The sequence below is a fragment of the Bos grunniens genome, chromosome 3 (assembly GCF_055505025.1).
Source record: "Bos grunniens cultivar Pamir isolate PY7600 chromosome 3, Bosgru_T2T1.0, whole genome shotgun sequence".
NCBI lineage: Eukaryota > Metazoa > Chordata > Mammalia > Artiodactyla > Bovidae > Bos > Bos grunniens.
In genome coordinates, this window is record NC_141167.1 from 8,136,431 (window position 1) to 8,154,153 (window position 17,723).

At 37.0% G+C, this 17,723-nt stretch overlaps 1 protein-coding gene and 1 pseudogene across 40 annotated transcripts in view; one reads left to right on the forward strand and one right to left on the reverse strand.

The window, feature by feature from the left end:
• USP40 (ubiquitin specific peptidase 40) overlaps positions 1 to 17,723 on the forward strand; it is an 89,594-nt gene that overhangs the window by 8,977 nt on the left and 62,894 nt on the right. For all 40 annotated transcript variants that reach the window (XR_015155213.1, XR_015155215.1, XR_015155221.1 and 37 more), the window contains 5 exons: positions 1,635 to 1,781; positions 4,285 to 4,428; positions 6,924 to 7,052; positions 12,537 to 12,632; positions 14,523 to 14,630. Coding sequence is in view for 7 of the 40 variants with exons in the window: in XM_086377238.1 (XP_086233364.1) it covers positions 1,635 to 1,781; positions 4,285 to 4,428; positions 6,924 to 7,052; positions 12,537 to 12,632; positions 14,523 to 14,630 (624 nt within the window). In the remaining 33 variants the exon portion in view is untranslated. The remainder of the gene's footprint in view (positions 1 to 1,634; positions 1,782 to 4,284; positions 4,429 to 6,923; positions 7,053 to 12,536; positions 12,633 to 14,522; positions 14,631 to 17,723) is intronic.
• Positions 16,606 to 16,693, reverse strand: LOC147374931 (small nucleolar RNA SNORA11; annotated as a pseudogene).

The following is a 17,723-nucleotide window of genomic DNA, read 5'->3' on the forward strand; positions in this document are numbered from 1 at the left end:
TGTACCATATGAGGATTAATGTGCTTATTACTATAAATAACCATCACTTTTTTCCTTGTACTCTAGATGCTCCCAGATTATAAATTTATAATCCAGATTTCTCCATGTAAACTGAAAGAAGTAGATATCTTAAGATATAGCTTAAATCTTCTATTCAGCGCTCTAATATTTAGAAAGTAGATTTGGGGAATATTTACAGTAGGGACCTGTGGCATCATGAGAAAAGCCAATGTCGTCATGGGTCAGTGGTTGGAATATCGTAAAGAAAGTCACTTGGGTAATAAAAACAGAAAACACTGAGGAATGTTTAACAAATCTGTAATTATATATTGGATTTAGTTTATTGATGTCCCTCAGAAAGCTCGTTCGTATGTGTGTGCTTATGTTTAAATATTATATATATATAAAGCTATCATAATCCTGTTTAAACTGGTGTAACCTTCAATTATTTGTCCTAACAGATTGTCCATTTTATGTAGTTAGAAATTTGCTTATGTAAATTTAATAATCACTGCTTGCACTGCAAATCTTATATAACAAATTATTTCATCACTGAACCATTGTCCTTTAATAAAAACCTTCTTTTCTTATGGCAAGATTTATAGAAAGTTTATATGTTTGTATAAGTAAAAAATTAAATGCCATTTTCTAAGTGTTGCATTAATTGCCTTTTTGAAGTATATATATATATATATTCTATATATTTAAATGATAAAGTATTGGGCATAAAAAAGACTTTTGAACCCTTATTGTGTATCATAATAGATTTGGCCAGCCTGGTTTGGAAATATTAAGATGTTATGTGTATGTGGGTTACTATATGATTGACCACTATAATGTAATGATTCACAAAGTAATTTTAAAACATAATGTACATGAAGGCACATTATAAATTAGGCATTAACTTTTCACGTATCTATCTTGTAAACTATGTATGAACGTTAGTCTTACTGCTTTGGAATTCCACCATGAACTAATTAACTAGTGCTATTTTATGATCCCCATAATCCATCAAGGTAATGCTGTTGCACAAACACACATGCAAAATTATAAATGTGCTTTCAACTTGTCAAATTGTGTCTGTTTAATATTGGAAATATGTTGTAATTCAAAGGTAATTTTAGTAGAATTAGTAGACTCACATTTTAAAAAATATCCTCCTCTTAATTTTCATGAAAATACCTTTATGTCCTGGCTGAAAATAATTTTTTTTCTTAAACTAACCCTAGCAGAAGAGGGGGAAGCAGGGTTTACAATAGAGTCCAACCATAGCCTTGCTGTGCCTGCCTGGAGACTAACATAGTACTAATGAACTGCACATACACTCTTCTCAATTCATGCGTTCAGTGGTTTATTTCCTGATAAAAATAGGTTTTATTGTATCTACAGTGAACTCGTAAATTGGCTCCTGATATATTTTAAGCTGAGTTATAATTTGCTTGAGAAAGAATAATTTATTGTTATGAATCTCACCGTATCTACTTGGGAGACCTATGCCTTCATATATAGAAAAGATATATGTGTTTTAAAAAAGAATATATGTGTGATTATTCCCAGTGTATGTTTGAGTTGGTGATCTGTTTGTGAACATTTGTGGAATTGTATTTTCAATGTTATGTTCATGTATATTTCAGGAAGATTTCCTAGATCTAACAGTAGCAGTCAAAAATGTATCAGGTTTGGAAGATGCACTCTGGAACATGTATGTAGAGGAGGAAGTTTTTGACTATGACAACTTATACCACTGTGGAAACTGTGACAGGCTGGTTAAAGCAGCAAAGGTAAAGATAGACCCCTGCCTCTTGTGAGGGTGTGCGGGTAGTCCTTGGAGCAGGAACGCCTGTCAAGTGAAGCCACCTTGTGTGAGACGTACATGAAGCTTTTAATCAGTAATAAGGATCGAAAAGACATGTCCTTACACTGTATATATTTGTATTTTAATTTTTTTTACAGTATTTTTTAAGCTTTCAACCTCACAGTTCATTCAACTTCTTTCTCTCCCGGGAAAAATTTATTTGTAGCTCAGTGTTTCTTAAATAAACCTTTTTTTTTTCCTTTGGAAGTTACTATTATGAAGAAGGCAATATATTTTTATATCTGCCAACTAGGAAGCTTGTTGAGCTTTCAGTTTTTTTGGTCTGCCACTATGAAAACAGAGAGCTTTATTTTTTGCATATGCAGTTATTGTACAATATTGATATATATGTTGATAGGTATCTTCCTTGATGCTAACAAATCTAATATGGCTTTTCCTTCTCCCCCCATTGAAAGTACCTAACTTGACAGGATTTGACAAAGTACATCAGGGTTTTTCTTCATACAACAAAGCAAAGCAAAATATAGAAGAAAAAGAAAACAAGATTTAAGCAACTGATTTATTTTGCAACGTGGCATCAACTCAGCTGCTATTATTATGTGTAGTAGGAACTCTTTCACTGCTTGTAGATGATATGACAGGCTGTTCATTAACCTGCTAACCTTGAACTCAGTTGAACCAGTGGTTATTGAGCCCTGACTTAAAGAACTACCACAAAAGATTTATCTTTGCAGTTATTCTGTTAAGACAGAGTGATAGCACTATTCCTAGAGCTGACAATATTGAATTTTCCAACAAAGAAAATGAGGGTTGATTTAGACAGCACATGGTATTGATTTGGATCCTGGAGACTGTAGGTGAAAATGTGATAAAAACAATAAACTCCATGCCTGTAGCGTTCACAGTGGGATCTGAAACCAGGATTTGAAAACAATTTTATATTGTTTAATATTTATTTCCATCTAGCCTTTGCCCTTTTATAAACCCAAAGAGAAAGGCTTATTTTTTGCTTACTTATTTTGTATTTCCTCATTGGTATTACAACTACAACCTAATAAAATAAATATAAAATTTAGAGGATGGAGCATCATGGAAAAGACAAATACATGCTTAGTTCTGGTTGAACTTAATTTGCACATTGGTAAAATAAGAACCTTTTGCCAAACAAAAATAATTCTTGCATGCACCTTTTATGTCATTGGTTTAATTCATTTTCAGTGAAAATTTTTTGATTTTGATATTTTTAAAGTTGCCTTCTAGTTGCATTAGATTTACTGTATTCTAAGGTTAGGCTTGGTTGTGGTACCTAAATTAATGTATATTTTCTTGTTCTGGGCAGTCTTTCTTTTCTCGCCACATTATAGTTGAGTTGCTCACTTTTTTTAGATGCATTTTTTTTGAGCTAGGGTGAAAATCTGCCATGTTGTTAGATTGCTGCTTTTTCATTTAATTTCTTTTTCACCCACTAGATTTGTAGAATTGCTGTCTTATATATTTTTAGGAATGTTAGATATTTATGATTATGGATAATTTTATATATGGGGAAGGATTTTTTTTTGCCCCTTCACATTGCCATTAATAAGGGATTTGGGAGTCTTCCATGGTGGCTCAGATGGTAAAGTGTCTGCCTGCAATGCGGGAGACCTGGGTTTGATCCCTGGGTTGGGAAGATCTCCTGGAGAAGGAAATGGCAACCCACTCCAGTACTCTTGCCTGGAGAATCCCACGGATGGAGGAGCCTGGTAGGCTACAGTCCATGGGCTCGCAAAGAGTCAAACATGACTGAGCTACTTCACTTTCACTTCATGCCTTTAAAATAAAGAGCAGCTCAATATAGTGTTTTGTTTTAAAGCAAGGCATTAAAATAAAAAATATTTTATTATCTGCTTTTTAAGGACAGTAACTAGAAAAAACCCCAGTCAATGGATCTCAGTGTTTGGGAAGTTAGAGTCCTTTTGAAAGTCTAATGAAAGCTGTGGATCTTCTCCCCAGAAAAATACACACAAATACACATAATATTTTCATATAATTTAAAGGATTTGGATCCGTTGAAACAGTCCCTAGGTCGAAGGTGATAGAGCTCCAGCTCTTCAGTAAATAAGAGCTGTGTAAAGTCAAGTCAGTGACTGAGGGGGAAGGTGAAAGGTCAGGGCTCAGGCAGGAAAGAAGCACTCTTTGGGAGGAAGCACCCTCATCAGATAGCTTTAATTTTATTTAGGATAGCAACATTAAAATATACACGTGCACTGTAAATTTTTAGGTGTAAGCATAAGTGAGCAATGTCAACTTTTAGCACTAAAATAGATGAGTTTATGTCAAGAGCTGTGTTGAATCCACAATGATTAGTTTATGTGACTTAAGGACATTTCTCTTAAAACTGTGTCATAGGTTGCCTTTTTATACCTTATGAAGTGTTATTCTTTTATATAATTCAGCTTTTAAAATTTACATTTTTTTTCTTTTGACAGTCGGCCAAATTACGTAAGCTGCCTCCCTTTCTTACAATTTCATTATTAAGATTTAATTTTGATTTTGTGAAGTGTGAACGATACAAGGAAACAAGCTGTTATACATTCCCTCTCCGGATCAATCTCAAGCCTTTTTGTGAACAGGTTTGAACTATTCTGTTTTGAAATTCTTTCTTTTCCCCTCTAAAGGGAATGTTTTGTTGACCTGATTTGCAGTTTGCTTAGTGCAGTCTCTCAGCCTTGGCACTGTTAAAATTTGTGTGCTCAGTTGCTCAGTCGTGTCCAACTCTTTGTGGTTCCAAAGACTGTAGCCTGCCAGGCTCCTCTGTCCACGGAGTTTGCCAGGCAAGAACACTGGAGTGGGTTGCCATGCCCTCCTCCAGGGGATCCTCCTCATCCAGGAATCCAGCCAGCGTCTCTTATGTCTCCTGCATTGGCGGCTGGATTCTCTACCACCACACCACCTGGGCAGCCCCCCTTAATGTTTAGAATTGCGTAATTCTCTGTTGTGGTGGGATTGTGCATGTATTTTAGGATGTTAAGCAACATCCCTGGCCTCTGCCTAGTAGATGACAGTAGCATCTCCCGCTTCTGTGCCCAGAAGTGACAAAAATGTCTTCAGACTTTGCCGAATGTCTGTGTCTCCTGAGGAGAGGAAAGGTGGGTAAAATTGCTCCTGGTTGAGAACCACTAGTTTATTACAGTCCTTTTTAATTTCCAAGTATGGATTTATTTCTAGTTTGTTTTTTTTTCCCCTTAACTCTCCTTGAAAAATCTTTGAAATGAAAGTTTAAGAATAGAATTAGAAAAGACCCTGCAATAGGAAAAATTAACATTCAGTAGGATGTTCTATTTGGATCTAGTTTACTTTAGATGCAAAAATGAATTACACATTTAGAAAGCGAATGAGAAATTGGAATGTCACTAGTGTAGAATTTGTAATCCTTAAGACATGGGGAAAAAATGTTTAAAAACAAATTAATTACATAATCAGCCTACTTTATAAGCTGTTTAAAAATATTTCCTGTTCCGTTGCTATACATGCTAAGATCAGAGTGATGAGACTGATGCATTTCTTGTTAAAAACCATTCTTTATATGTTTGAGACCAGAAGATTAATTAGCCAGCTATAGAGTTTCTTTGTATCAAAGTAATCTTTTTCTAAATGGTTTTAAATCCCGGTGGACCTTCCTCAGCCTAGTTACCGAGCTTTTGGGTTTTATAATTATACTAATTTCCATTGAAAGGTTCTAATGTCTTGGCTCTGAGCCTATTACCAGCATACACAGAATAAACAGGTTTTCCAGGGTACTTTTCCCTGCTCCTATTTGCTGTCTGAAAAAAAAATTCATTTTTAAATAATTGACTTATTTCTCCCTGTCTCAGTTTTATTGAGAAATAATTGACCCACATCACTTGTATAAGTTTAAGGTGTACAGAATGATGGCTTGGTTTACAAATAATATGAAACGATTACCTCAGTAGGTTTAGTTAACTTCCATTATCAAATATAGAAAAATTTTTGTCCTTTTACAAAAAGTAGTTTGTCACATGATTTTAACATATGTTGAAATAACAAAACTGAAAAAAGCAAGACATTGAGCATCTAAGAAATTCACAGTAATTTTGCTTTTTGATTTCTATATTAATGAAAATCATTATCATCTTTGTTTACATCTCTCTTGGTTTTTGCCTGAACCAGACATTTGAAAAATGACATTTAAAAACTGCTGCTCACTTAAAAAGTATAATTTAAGAAAATAAGTTCCCTAAATAATTGACACTTCCCAAGTAGCATCACATATGCCAAGTATCTTTTAACCTAAAGTAGGTTTTGTTTTTTAATGCCCATGTAGGTGTTCATACCTGAAGTAGGAAATGGGAACACACCTCAGTATTCTTGCCTGGAAAATTCCATGGACAGACAAGCCTGGTGGGCTACAGTCAATGGGGTCACACAGTCAGACATGACTGAGCATGCATACATAGGTTTTCATAATTATACAGTTATAGAACACATTGCTTGTAGAGAAGATTGATCACACATTTGATAACTGAAAAAAAGAACTTTTCATTCCACTAAACTGCCTCTACACAAAACCAGCTAGTATTCATAATTACTAAATTCCTGTTTTATGCAGAGGACTGAAGTGTCTGGAGGGGTAATGCATAGTAGATATAGCTCTGACTTTGAGGCACATAACAGTCTTGTTAAAATATATTCAACTGCTAAAGAACTCCTTTATAAACCAGTGTAATAGGTATAATATGAGACGATTTTCTCTTGCTAAAATGCTCTCTCACTCACTGATAGGGTGATATGTCTTGTGTTATAATGTGGACTTCCATGATTTAAGCCAAAGTACATAAAAATCACATCTTGATTGAATATATGTTTTTATGTTCAACTCAGGTAGAATTTGGTTGGTGTAGTATGACTGGTATTTTCAGTCAAAGAATTACGCGTTTCAAAATTTAAAACTGATTATTCAAATTTATGTTAATTTACCCTAAATAATAATAATAATAACCAGTGATGTTTCTTACTGATTTTAATAGTTGAAATTCTTCTTTCCCTTTTCATTATATATATCTTTGTCTTATGTAAACTATAACAATGTTTATGTTCTTTCTTGTAGAGTGAATTAGATGACTTGGAATATATGTATGACCTCTTCTCAGTTATTATACACAAAGGTGGTTGCTATGGAGGACATTATCACGTGTATATTAAAGATGTCGATCATTTGGGAAACTGGCAGTTTCAAGTAAGTATAGAAATTAGTTTAAGAGTATCTTTGCAACTGTTTTCTAGCCTTATTATTTTGGTGAGGCTATTTTTTGGTCATTTCTTATATGTTCACTCTGTGGAAAACTCTTAAAGGCATTAAAAGTTAATACAGATAGAAGTTTAAATTTTTTAGACACCTCTTATTTGCTCTTCACCTAGGTTCTCCAGTTGTTAACATTTTGCCAAATTTCTGTAAGTCCATCCTCTGTATACAAACACACACACACACACAGAGTTAACATCATTATTAATGCTGAACCACTTGAAGTTTCATGAGCCTCTTTACCCCTAAATTCCTCCGTGTTTATCTCCAGAGAACCAGGACATTCTCTTACATAAGCGTAGATCAAAATCAAGAACTTTAATACTGATACAATACTATTTATTATCTAATATAGATTTTATAATCAGATTTAACGGGTTTCATCCAAATCCATTATAGCATTTTCTTCCCACTGTAGTGTCAAGTCCAGGAACATGCATTATATTTAATTAGCATGTCTTGAAAAGTGAAAGTGTTAGGTACTCAGTCATGTCGGACTCTTTGCAACCCCATGGACTGTAACCTGCCAGACTCCTCTGTCCATGGGATTTTCCAGGCAAAAATACTGGAGTGGGTTGCCATTTCCTACTCCAGTGGATCTTTCCGACCCAGGGATCGAACGCTGTGTCTCTTGCGTCTCCTGTGTTAGCAGGCAGGTTCTTTACCATCTGAGCCACCAGGGAAGCCCTTTGGTCTCCTTTAATCAATAACCATTCCTCAGCTTTCTTTGTCTTTCATGGCACCAAACAAAGATGATCCTTCTGTATTGTCTTTGTGTTTTACAAATGAGACTTCAGTCTTCCTGAAATGCTTTGCTGTGAATGGCATGATGTTTATTCTGTCTGGGAACCCAGTTTCCCAGTACCATTTATTTAATATTCCATTCTTTCCCCACCAATCTACAATGCTAGTTCTGTTATATTAATTGTTATTTTTATTTAAGTCCATGTTGGGGCTCTGTATTCTGTTTTTGTTGTTGTTGTTCCTTGTTTTCCTATTCCTAGGCAAATGCTACACTATTAATTTCCGTAGCTGTATTAGTAAGTCTTATTATCTGGTAGGGCAAGTCTCTCTATGTGTTGTTATTCTTCAGGAGTGTTTTGGTTTTTATGGTTTTCTGAACATTTCTAGAGTCACCTTGTCAATATTCTCACACATATATACACATAAAAGTAGTAGGGTTTTGAATCTACATGTGTAAATAATATACATCTTTTTGGTTTTAGAACTTCTTTAGTGTCGTCTAAAAAAAGTTATATAATTTTCTCTAGAAAATAAAGCACTCATCAGGAGTCCAGTTCCAGTTATTTGCAGTGGAAAAAATTGTAATATATTACATGCTAGCCCCAAACTCTCAACCAGTTTCCTAAAATGTAACTAAAACACCAATAATGTAAGTTCTAACCCATCATGTTAGGATGTGGCATGCTTCAGACATACCTTCCTGATTGTCAAACAATTAATACTGTGATGAATGAATAATTGCTCCACTCAAGGTAACATAGCTTCTCTGAGTGCTGTGCATGCATGTGTACATGCTTAGTCGTGTCCAACTCTTTGCAACCCCATAGGCTAGCCAGGCTCCTCTGTCTGTGTAATTTCTCGGGCAAGAATCCTGGAATGGGCTGCGATGTCCTTTTCAAGGGATCTTCTTGACCAAGCGATTGAACCTGGGTCTCCTGCGTCTCCTGCATTGGCAGGTGGACTGTTTACCACTGAGCCACCTGGGAAGCCCTCTGAGTGCCAGCAGTATTGAAAAATGCCATGTTCCCTTTGTTGACATTCACTTTGCTTTTCAGAACATCTCCCTGTGTTTCTGATGCTCTGTTGGTTATACGTAGAATGTACGGAGAGAGACTTACGCTTTGTAAAGTTTGGATATTTAAAGTCTAACTGTTCTGTTGGGAAAATACTGACCAGGGAGATGTTCTATGGCACTGTGTCTATTCTGTGTAGTTTTTGGACTGCTCGTAGCTGGTATATTGAAATACAGTTATCTTGTTAGTACATTGACTTTATAATCAACCATCTTGCTTTTGGAAAAAAGACAGTTTTGTTTCACTCTTTCCTATCCTTAACCTCCCATGTCTTTTATTTCTAGAACTGGGTTTATCCAGTTTGGGGTCTAGGAAGCCATACACGCATCTCTCGAATGCATGTGCCTATTTGCCAAGACACTAGCTCGTTGGGCACATTTTAGTCAGATAGAGTGACGCACGTCTTACCTTCTCTGTCTAGTTCTGCCCTCCATGTTCCACCCTTAGTGGCTGATTCTTAACCTCTTACCTTCCTTCACACTGCTGTCTTCCAGGCCCCATGATAAGTGAATCTTACTCTCCAAGCAGCTGTTCTCCCCTGCGCCCCCCCACTTTCAAACAATTGCATTAACTTTATTTCATTCTCTCCAGAAGATGAGGTTGAACCTTTTGTTAGATCTTTATAGAAGCTTGTGAACAGGTCTTATAAATAGTTATTATATAGTTCATTTTTTTTTCCCTTTGCCTAGTCCACTGTAGTTCCTGGTTTTCTCCTTCCACTTATGTTTCTGTGGTAGCCTTTGTTTCCGATGTTGTCCTGTCTCTCTTCAGCCTTAGAAAGTGCTCCTGCCTTCCATGCAGTTCTGCTTCTGCCTCGGGGCTGTGTCTCTGCTGTCCTCCATGCTGGCCACAGGCCCTCCTCAGTCTTGCTCAGCCAGTGTCAGATTTCAGGCACTTCTGTAGTGGGCAGGATTTATCCTCAGTCTTTTGATGCATAAAGTATTTATTTCCAGTTTCCTTTTTAAGTTTATCATTGACATCATGCACAGAGGTAAGCTTCACACTGTGCGGTGAGGTAGCTCAAAAGGAATGATTCTTCCATATCTTCCTTTTGAGTTGTTCTCCCTTGGACATCTCTACAATTCCGTGTTCATTTCTTGGGAAATGACGGCAGCATCAGGCTCTTCTCTCAGCTCCTTTATACGACGCAAAGGGGCAGGCAGGCGCGCTTTCACTTGGCTTGGCTCTCTACACTGCTTCTCTGGTCTGAAGTTCTGGTACTTTAGCAGGGTCTTCTGAAACTTAAAGAGCAATCAGAAGATTGCTTTCTGTCTCTGCCTGTATATTTCCTAATTCATGGCTTCTGTGAAGCATCACATTTATCTTTTTTTATTATTCCACTCTTTAAGAATCACTAGCTTTTCATCTAGAGCTTTATGGTGTTCAAATAATGATGCATGCTTTAAGAGTTTCAGCTTCAGTAGGTATACCTGCTGGACACTGCTTCTCTGTTTACTACCATTATCCTGAGAGATCTCTTATGCCGAGAGACAAAGGACTCCAGATACTGTAAACACAGGCAGGTATTGTTTCTTCTGCTTTCAGTTTGGTGATTTCTTCTTCCCTTGCAAGTTTCCCTGCTAGGTGCCATCTTCAAGGAACACCTTTAAATGACCTGTCTCATATAATGTTCCTTGGGTGAAAGCCAACATTTCAGTTCTCTCAGCCCAGCTAGAAGATGAGCTCTTCCTGCTTGCATGGAGGTCATTAACTATTCAGAATGTGGCCCTAGATCTGGCTATGAAGAGGAGCCTGACTTAGGCCTTCCGAAGTGGGGGGCTTTCCTTTCATTGATGGTTGATATCACTTTGAACATTTGAGGATGTGGGACAAAGGAGGCTTTTCAGTAACTTTCACGAGTCAGCCCCAGGACTGGTGCTTGTAGGACCAGCCTGTCCTCATAAGACCAAGGTTGGGCACCAGCAGAGTGCAGGAGGACTCGGCCCAGGCCACATGCCCCCTGCACCAGTGTCACATCCTGGATGATGCCAGCCTACCTCTCCCCTCCTGCCATTTTTAAATCTCTTGTTTCTTAGCCATGAATGTCTTTGCATGCTAAGTCACTTCAGTTGTGTCCAACTCTGTGCAACCCCATGGACTGTAGCCCGCCAAGCTCCTCTGTCCATGGGATTCTCCAGGCAAGAATACTGGAGGGGGTTGCCATTTCCTTCTCCAAGGGATCTTCCCAGCCCAGGAATTGAACCAATGTCTCATGTCTCCTACATTGGCAGGCGGTTTCTTTACCACTAGGGCCACCTGGGAAACCTGTGAATGTCTTTAAACATCTTAAACACACTATTTTATTATTCTCTACCTGAAAATTGCAGTATCTGAAGACCGTGGGTCTTTGGATATCTGCTGACTCTGTTTCCTCATGATTTTGTTGTTTTAGGCTGTAGACTTGGTTGGCTGTTTGTTTTTTAAGAATATGGTTTAGGAGTGATTGGAAGCCTGAGTTAAAAGTACCCTCCATGAAAGATGTGTGTCTGACTCTACCACATGCCTGTGGTCACCTCCAACCTTTAATACCTTGAAGATAAGATCTGTGTTTTAGAGCCATGCAAATAGTATGAATTTGGGCCACAAACTCACATGAGGACCTGTTTGTGATTATAGATTTTTAAAGGGAGTGTATTTCCACCTCCATCTAGTATCAGGGTGAAAGCACACAAGTTTCTCATTGTCCTTTGTTGAGGAGTGGGGTTTGTTTGTAGATCATGCTTATATTTAGAGCATAGCCCTTTCAGGTTTCTAGCTTTTTGCTGGGATCTATTTGTGTGGTATAATAAAAATATATACATTTGATCTTTGTCCTGGATTCCTGGCTTAGAGCTCCTTGAGATTTCCCCAGTGATAAGGTTGTCTTTTCTTGTTCATAATGATCCCCTTTCAACCATACCTGAGGTTATGCTAATGAAGTTACCTGCAGGGTGAGGGCTGGTCACCAGAGGGACCAATCACATGGTTAGAAGGTTAGAACCTTCAGCCCCTTCCCCTGACCACGGAGGGACCAGGGGCTGGAGATTGAGTTTGGTGGTGTGTGCTCATTGCTGCAGTCATGTCTGACTCTTTGCGACCCCATGTACGGCAGCCTGACAGGCTCCTCTGACCATGGGATTTCCCAGACAAGAATACAGGATGCATGCCCTCCTGCAGGAGATCTTCTTGACCCAGGGATCGAACTCATGTCTCCTGTGTTGCAAGCAGATTCTTTTACCCCTGAGCCACCGGGGACCAATGATGGGTCACCAAGGGCCAATGATTCAGTCAGTTGTGCCTGCATAATGAAACTTAAATAAAACTCTGAAAGAAAGAGACCAAGGGAGTGTCCAGGCTGGGGATCACTGTGCTAGAAGCATTATTTACCTCACAATCCCAATTTATAGAAATGCTAGAGAGATTAGGTAATTTGTCCAGGATTATTCAACCACAGTTGAAATTCAAAGCCAGACTTCCTGATTCCAAAGCACGTACAAGTTAGTATGATGTTTTTATCATCATTTCCTCATCTTGAAACCTCCGAGGCACAAATATTCCTGTTTTGCTAATTACTAAGAGATTAGTGATAGAAACTTTTTTTTTTATTGTTTTCCTTCTTTAGGAGGACAAAAGTAAACCAGATGTGAATTTGGAAGATATTCAGAATAAAGAGGAGGTTGATGATCCATTGATGATTCTAAAAGCAATTTTATTACAGGTAGAGTATATGTTTATGTTTGTGTTTATGTATATATCAGCTATATGATTTAGTTGGTAGAAGTGATATTGTTACTATTCATAGTCTTTGGGGGAAATTCTCTGTCTATTGAAAAAAAAATTTTATTAGAGGCTTTCTGATTATAAAAGAAATACTTATGAATGGTAGAAATTTTGAGGGGAAAAAATTGAAAGTATATAAAGAAAATAAGTTTAAACCAAATGTTTGGTTACTGTTAACACTATGATATATATTCTTTGCATTTTATTTCCTTTGTGTTTGTATAGATATGTTAGGATTGGGTTACAAGATTTCTTTGGGTGGTTACTTTAAATAGAATTGGGATATACTATATATACTTCTTTGGAATTTACTGTTTTCCCATATTATTCTTCTAATGTCTTTAGGACCTGAAGTTATGTCCCCTTTTTCATTCTGTACTGATAATACCTCAAGTATATGACTTGTTTTTTTTTAACTTTACAATATTGTATTGGTTTTGCCATATATCAACATGTATAATATCATAAGTGTATGACTTTTAATGTTTATCACGTACCCTGTTGTAAAGATGGTAGTCTCTTTTCATTTATTCATTCATTCTTAATGAACATTTTTTTCTCAGTTTCTTTCTAGGGACCTAGGCTGAATATTGGTCTATGGCTACTGTCTTAGTCTGCTAGTTCAGTTCAGTCACTCAATCGTGTCCAACTCTTTGCGACCCCATGAATCGCAGCACGCCAGGCTTCCCTGTCCATCACCAACTCCCAGAGTTTACTCAAACTCATGTCCATCGAGTCAGTGATGCCATCCAGCCATCTCATCCTCTGTCGTCCCCTTCTCCTCCTGCCCCCAATCCCTCCCAGCATCAGGGTCTTTTCCAGTGAGTCAGCTCTTCACATGAGGTGGCCAAAGTACTGGAGTTTCAGCCTCAGCATCAGTCTTTCCAATGAACACCCAGGACTGATGTCCTTTAGGATGGACTGGTTGGATCTCCTTGCAGTCCAAGGGACTCTCAAGAGTCTTCTCCAACACCACAGTTCAAAAGCATCAATTCTTTGGCGATCAGCTTTCTTCACAGTCCAACTCTCACATCCATACATGACCACTGGAAAAACCATAGCCTTGACTAGACGGACCTTTGTTAGCAAAGTAATGTGACATAATAAAATCCCACAGACCGGTGTCTTAATTAACAGAAATTTGCTTTCTCATAGTTCTCAGGCTGGACAAGGTGTCTGCAGATCTGGTTTCTTCTGAGGCTTCTCTGCTTGGCTCTTGCTGTGTCCTCATATGGCCTTTCCTGTGTTCATGTGCATCCCTGGTGTCTCTGTGGGTCCAAATTTCCTTTCTTATAAGGATGCTTGATTGGATAAGGGCCCACCCTTAAGGCCTCATTTTAACTTAGTCATTTCTTTAACTGCCCTATCCAAATATAATCAGTTAAAATTTTGAGAGGTAGGAATTCAACATATGAATTTTTGTGGTAAGGGGACAGATTTCAGCTCAAAATAGTCACTTCTTACCCCCTTTTAGAAGTTGTTTATAATTCAGAACATTCAGAAGAGACCAGTAGTTTTTTTTTGCATGAAAGTATTTCTTCTAAAAATCCCACATAATATCAGAAATTTACCAAATCTCTAAATACACTTTGGATATTGCTCTTGAAATGTTTAAACGTTACCACATAGAAAGTGGCAAAATTCAAGTTTTCTAAACTTAGGCTTAATCTATTTTAAAAAGCTTTTGATTTTTAAATAATTTTGGTTAATCCACCTACTTGTTTGGTGTTACAGGCCCATTTATTAATCCTGTTGGTCCCTTGAACTCCTAAGCATTGCACTTAAATCTAATCAGATTTTCTTAAATGACTTTTCTTTCTTTCATAAGGAGGAGAGTAATCTAATTCCCGTTGATCAGCTGGGCCAGAAACTCTTGAAGAAGATAGGAATATCTTGGAATAAGAAGTACCGAAAACAGTATGGACCACTGCGAAAGGTATTCATGACATCCTTCTAGAAAGTTCCATCCCCAAGAAATTTTATTGTGATCTTGGCAACATGAATTTCTTTGCAGAAGGAAATTTAAATTAGGTAGAAATAGAATTAATATTTTTCTTAATGGTTAAAATTCAGTTAAATGACTTAGTAATTTATCATAGAATCAAGAATTAAGAAAGAGAAGAATAGAGAATGGGCTTTTAATCACAACAGCAAAAAATGTCACCAAGTTCATATTCTTTTTTTTTTAATTAATTAATTTAAATTGGAGGATAATTACTTTACAATATTGTGGTGGTTTTTGCCATACATCAACATGAATCAGCCATGGGTACACATGTGTCCCCTATCCTAAACCCCCGTCCCCTGTCTCTCCCCATTCTATCCCTCTGGGTTGTTCCAGAGCACCAGCTTTGAGTGCCCTGCTTCAGGCATTGAACTTGCACAGGTCATCTCTCTTACATGTGGTAATATACATATTTCAATGCTGTTCTCTCAAATCATCCCACGCTCACCTTCTCTCATAGAGTCCAAAAGTCTGGTCTTCACATCTATGTCTCTTTTGCTGCCTTGCATAGATCGTCATTACGGTCTGTCTAAATTCCATATATATACATTAATATACAGTATTGGTGTTTCTCTTTCTGACTTACTTCACTCTGTATAATAGGCTATGTTTCATCCACCTCATTAGAACTGACTCAAATGCGTTCCTTTTTATAGCTGAGTAATACTCCATTGTGTATATGCAAAGTTCATATTCTAAGGCTTATCATCTTACTTACAGAAATGTCTTCTGGCATTCATCCACATTTCACTTGATCTTTCTTTGACACACAATTTTACTAAACTTGGCAGTCTGGTTTCCTCAACTGTAAGATGAGCAAAAGCTGGTAATGCCAGAATTGAGACAAAAACTTGACTGAAAACAAGCAAAGCAACAAAACACTTAGTAAACATTTGGAGCTATTTCTTGTAGAAGCAAGGTGCTTACGTGCTTCAGTCCGTGTTTAAGTTCATCTTTTAATTAGACCGCAGTTCATAAATGAAGTTATTGACCCTGAGTTCATGGACAGCCTTAGGTTTTCAATCAAAATGATTGGATCAGTGTTTCAGTATTTTACTATTAAGTATGTTATCAGCTGTGCAGGGGCTTTATTGTTTTGTTTTTAAATAAAAATATTCTTCATAAGTTTGAGGAAGTTAGCTTTTACTCATAGTTGACTGGTAGTTTATCTCTTTTTTTCCTTGAAGCTAATTTGTGCTTTTATTTGCCAATATAACTTAACTACAGTGGCTTGCAAACTTTTTTGACCTAAAAAGTACATTTTACATCACAGTCCAGTAAACACATACATACAGAATATCTATACTTATCTGTATATTAAGTTTATTGAGCAGTTTACAACAAAATTAGTAAGAAGGTACAGAAATTTCCCATATTCCCCTTCCCCACAACATGCATAGGTGTTATCAACATCATTCATCAGGGTGGTTGGTTGGTTAGCTTGTTTTTCCTAAACCAAGGATGAACCCTATTGATGTGTTGTAATCACCAAAGTCCATAGTTCATCTTAGGATTCATTCTAATGAAGTAAGTAGTACTACATTCTGTTCGTTTGGAAAAAAAATGTATAATGACATATATCCATTGTAATAATGTCATACAAAGTATTTCCACTGCACTAAAAAATTGTATTCTGTGTATTCATCTCCCCTCACTTCCAGACTCCTAGCAACCACTAATCTTTTTATTGTATCCATAGTTTTGCCTTTTCCAGAATGGCATAAATAGTTGAAATCTCTCTCTCTTTCAAAGCCTTTATATTTCTGTGACCACTCATGGCCCATGCATTCATGGGCTGGACAGACTCTTAAGTAGCAAACTTCCCCACTAAATATTGCAGCTTTCCTTCCAATATTGAACCTTGTCCCACTGGTCCTGCCCAACAGCCACATGAAGTGCAGAGGACATGTAGAGAGTATTTGGTCATAGGAAGGCCACAAGTTTTGTGCCCCTTGTCTCAGTGAACCCAGATTCCTTTGGGTGTGTTACAAGCAGCTGATAGTTGTATCTTGAATAGAGGTTGGAGATTATCAAATGCTGTTTGTTTACATTTATTGATGTGACCACAGGGCTCTTTTCTTTTACTCTGTTAATGTAGTGAATTCTTTTGACTTTTTTCAATGTTAAAGCAAATCTCACATTTCTGGGATAAATCACATTTGATCATGACATAGTTGTATGTATCTCTGTTGTTTATGTTGGGCTTCCCTTGCAGCTCAGTAAGTAAAGAGTCTGCCTGCAATGCAGGAGACCCGGGTTCAATTTCTGGGTTGGGAAGATCCCCTGGAGAAGGAAATGGCAAATATTTGGCTCATATTTTATTAAGATTTTGTGCCTATGTTTATGAGAGACATGAGTCTTTAACTTCCTTTTTTGTAGTATCTTTGTCAGGTTTTATTATCAAGAGTTACACACACACAGAAGTCACTCAGTCATGTCCAACTCTTTGCGACCCCATGGATTGTAGCCCACCAGGCTCCTTGGTCCATGGGATTTTCCAGGCATGAATACTGGAGTGGGTTGCCGTTTCCTTTTCCATATCAAAGTTAGGGAGGACTCAAAACAAATTGGGAAATTCTCACTTTTTTATATTCTTGAAAAGAATTTTTCTGAGGTAGATTATTATTTCTTAAATGTTTGATAAAGCTAGTTAGACCTGAAATGTTTTTATGGGAAGTTTTTTATATTATAGTTTTAATTTGTTTGTAGAGTTACTTACATTTTTATTACTTCTTGGATTGTCTTAGAAAATTGTATTTTTAAAAGAATTTGTCCTTTTATATATGGTGTCAAATTTATTGGCATGAAGTTGTTCAGAATATCTCATATTATCTTTTTTAGTGTCTGTAGGACCTAAAGTTCTTCATTTTCATTCCTGAAATTAGAAGTTTGTGTTTGCTCACTTTTTTCATAAGACTCTTTAGGGCTTATCAAATTTTTATAAAACAGCTTTTCAAAAAACAACTTTTACCTTTATTTTCTACTTCATGAAGTTTTCAACTTCATTGATTTCTGTTTTTAGTT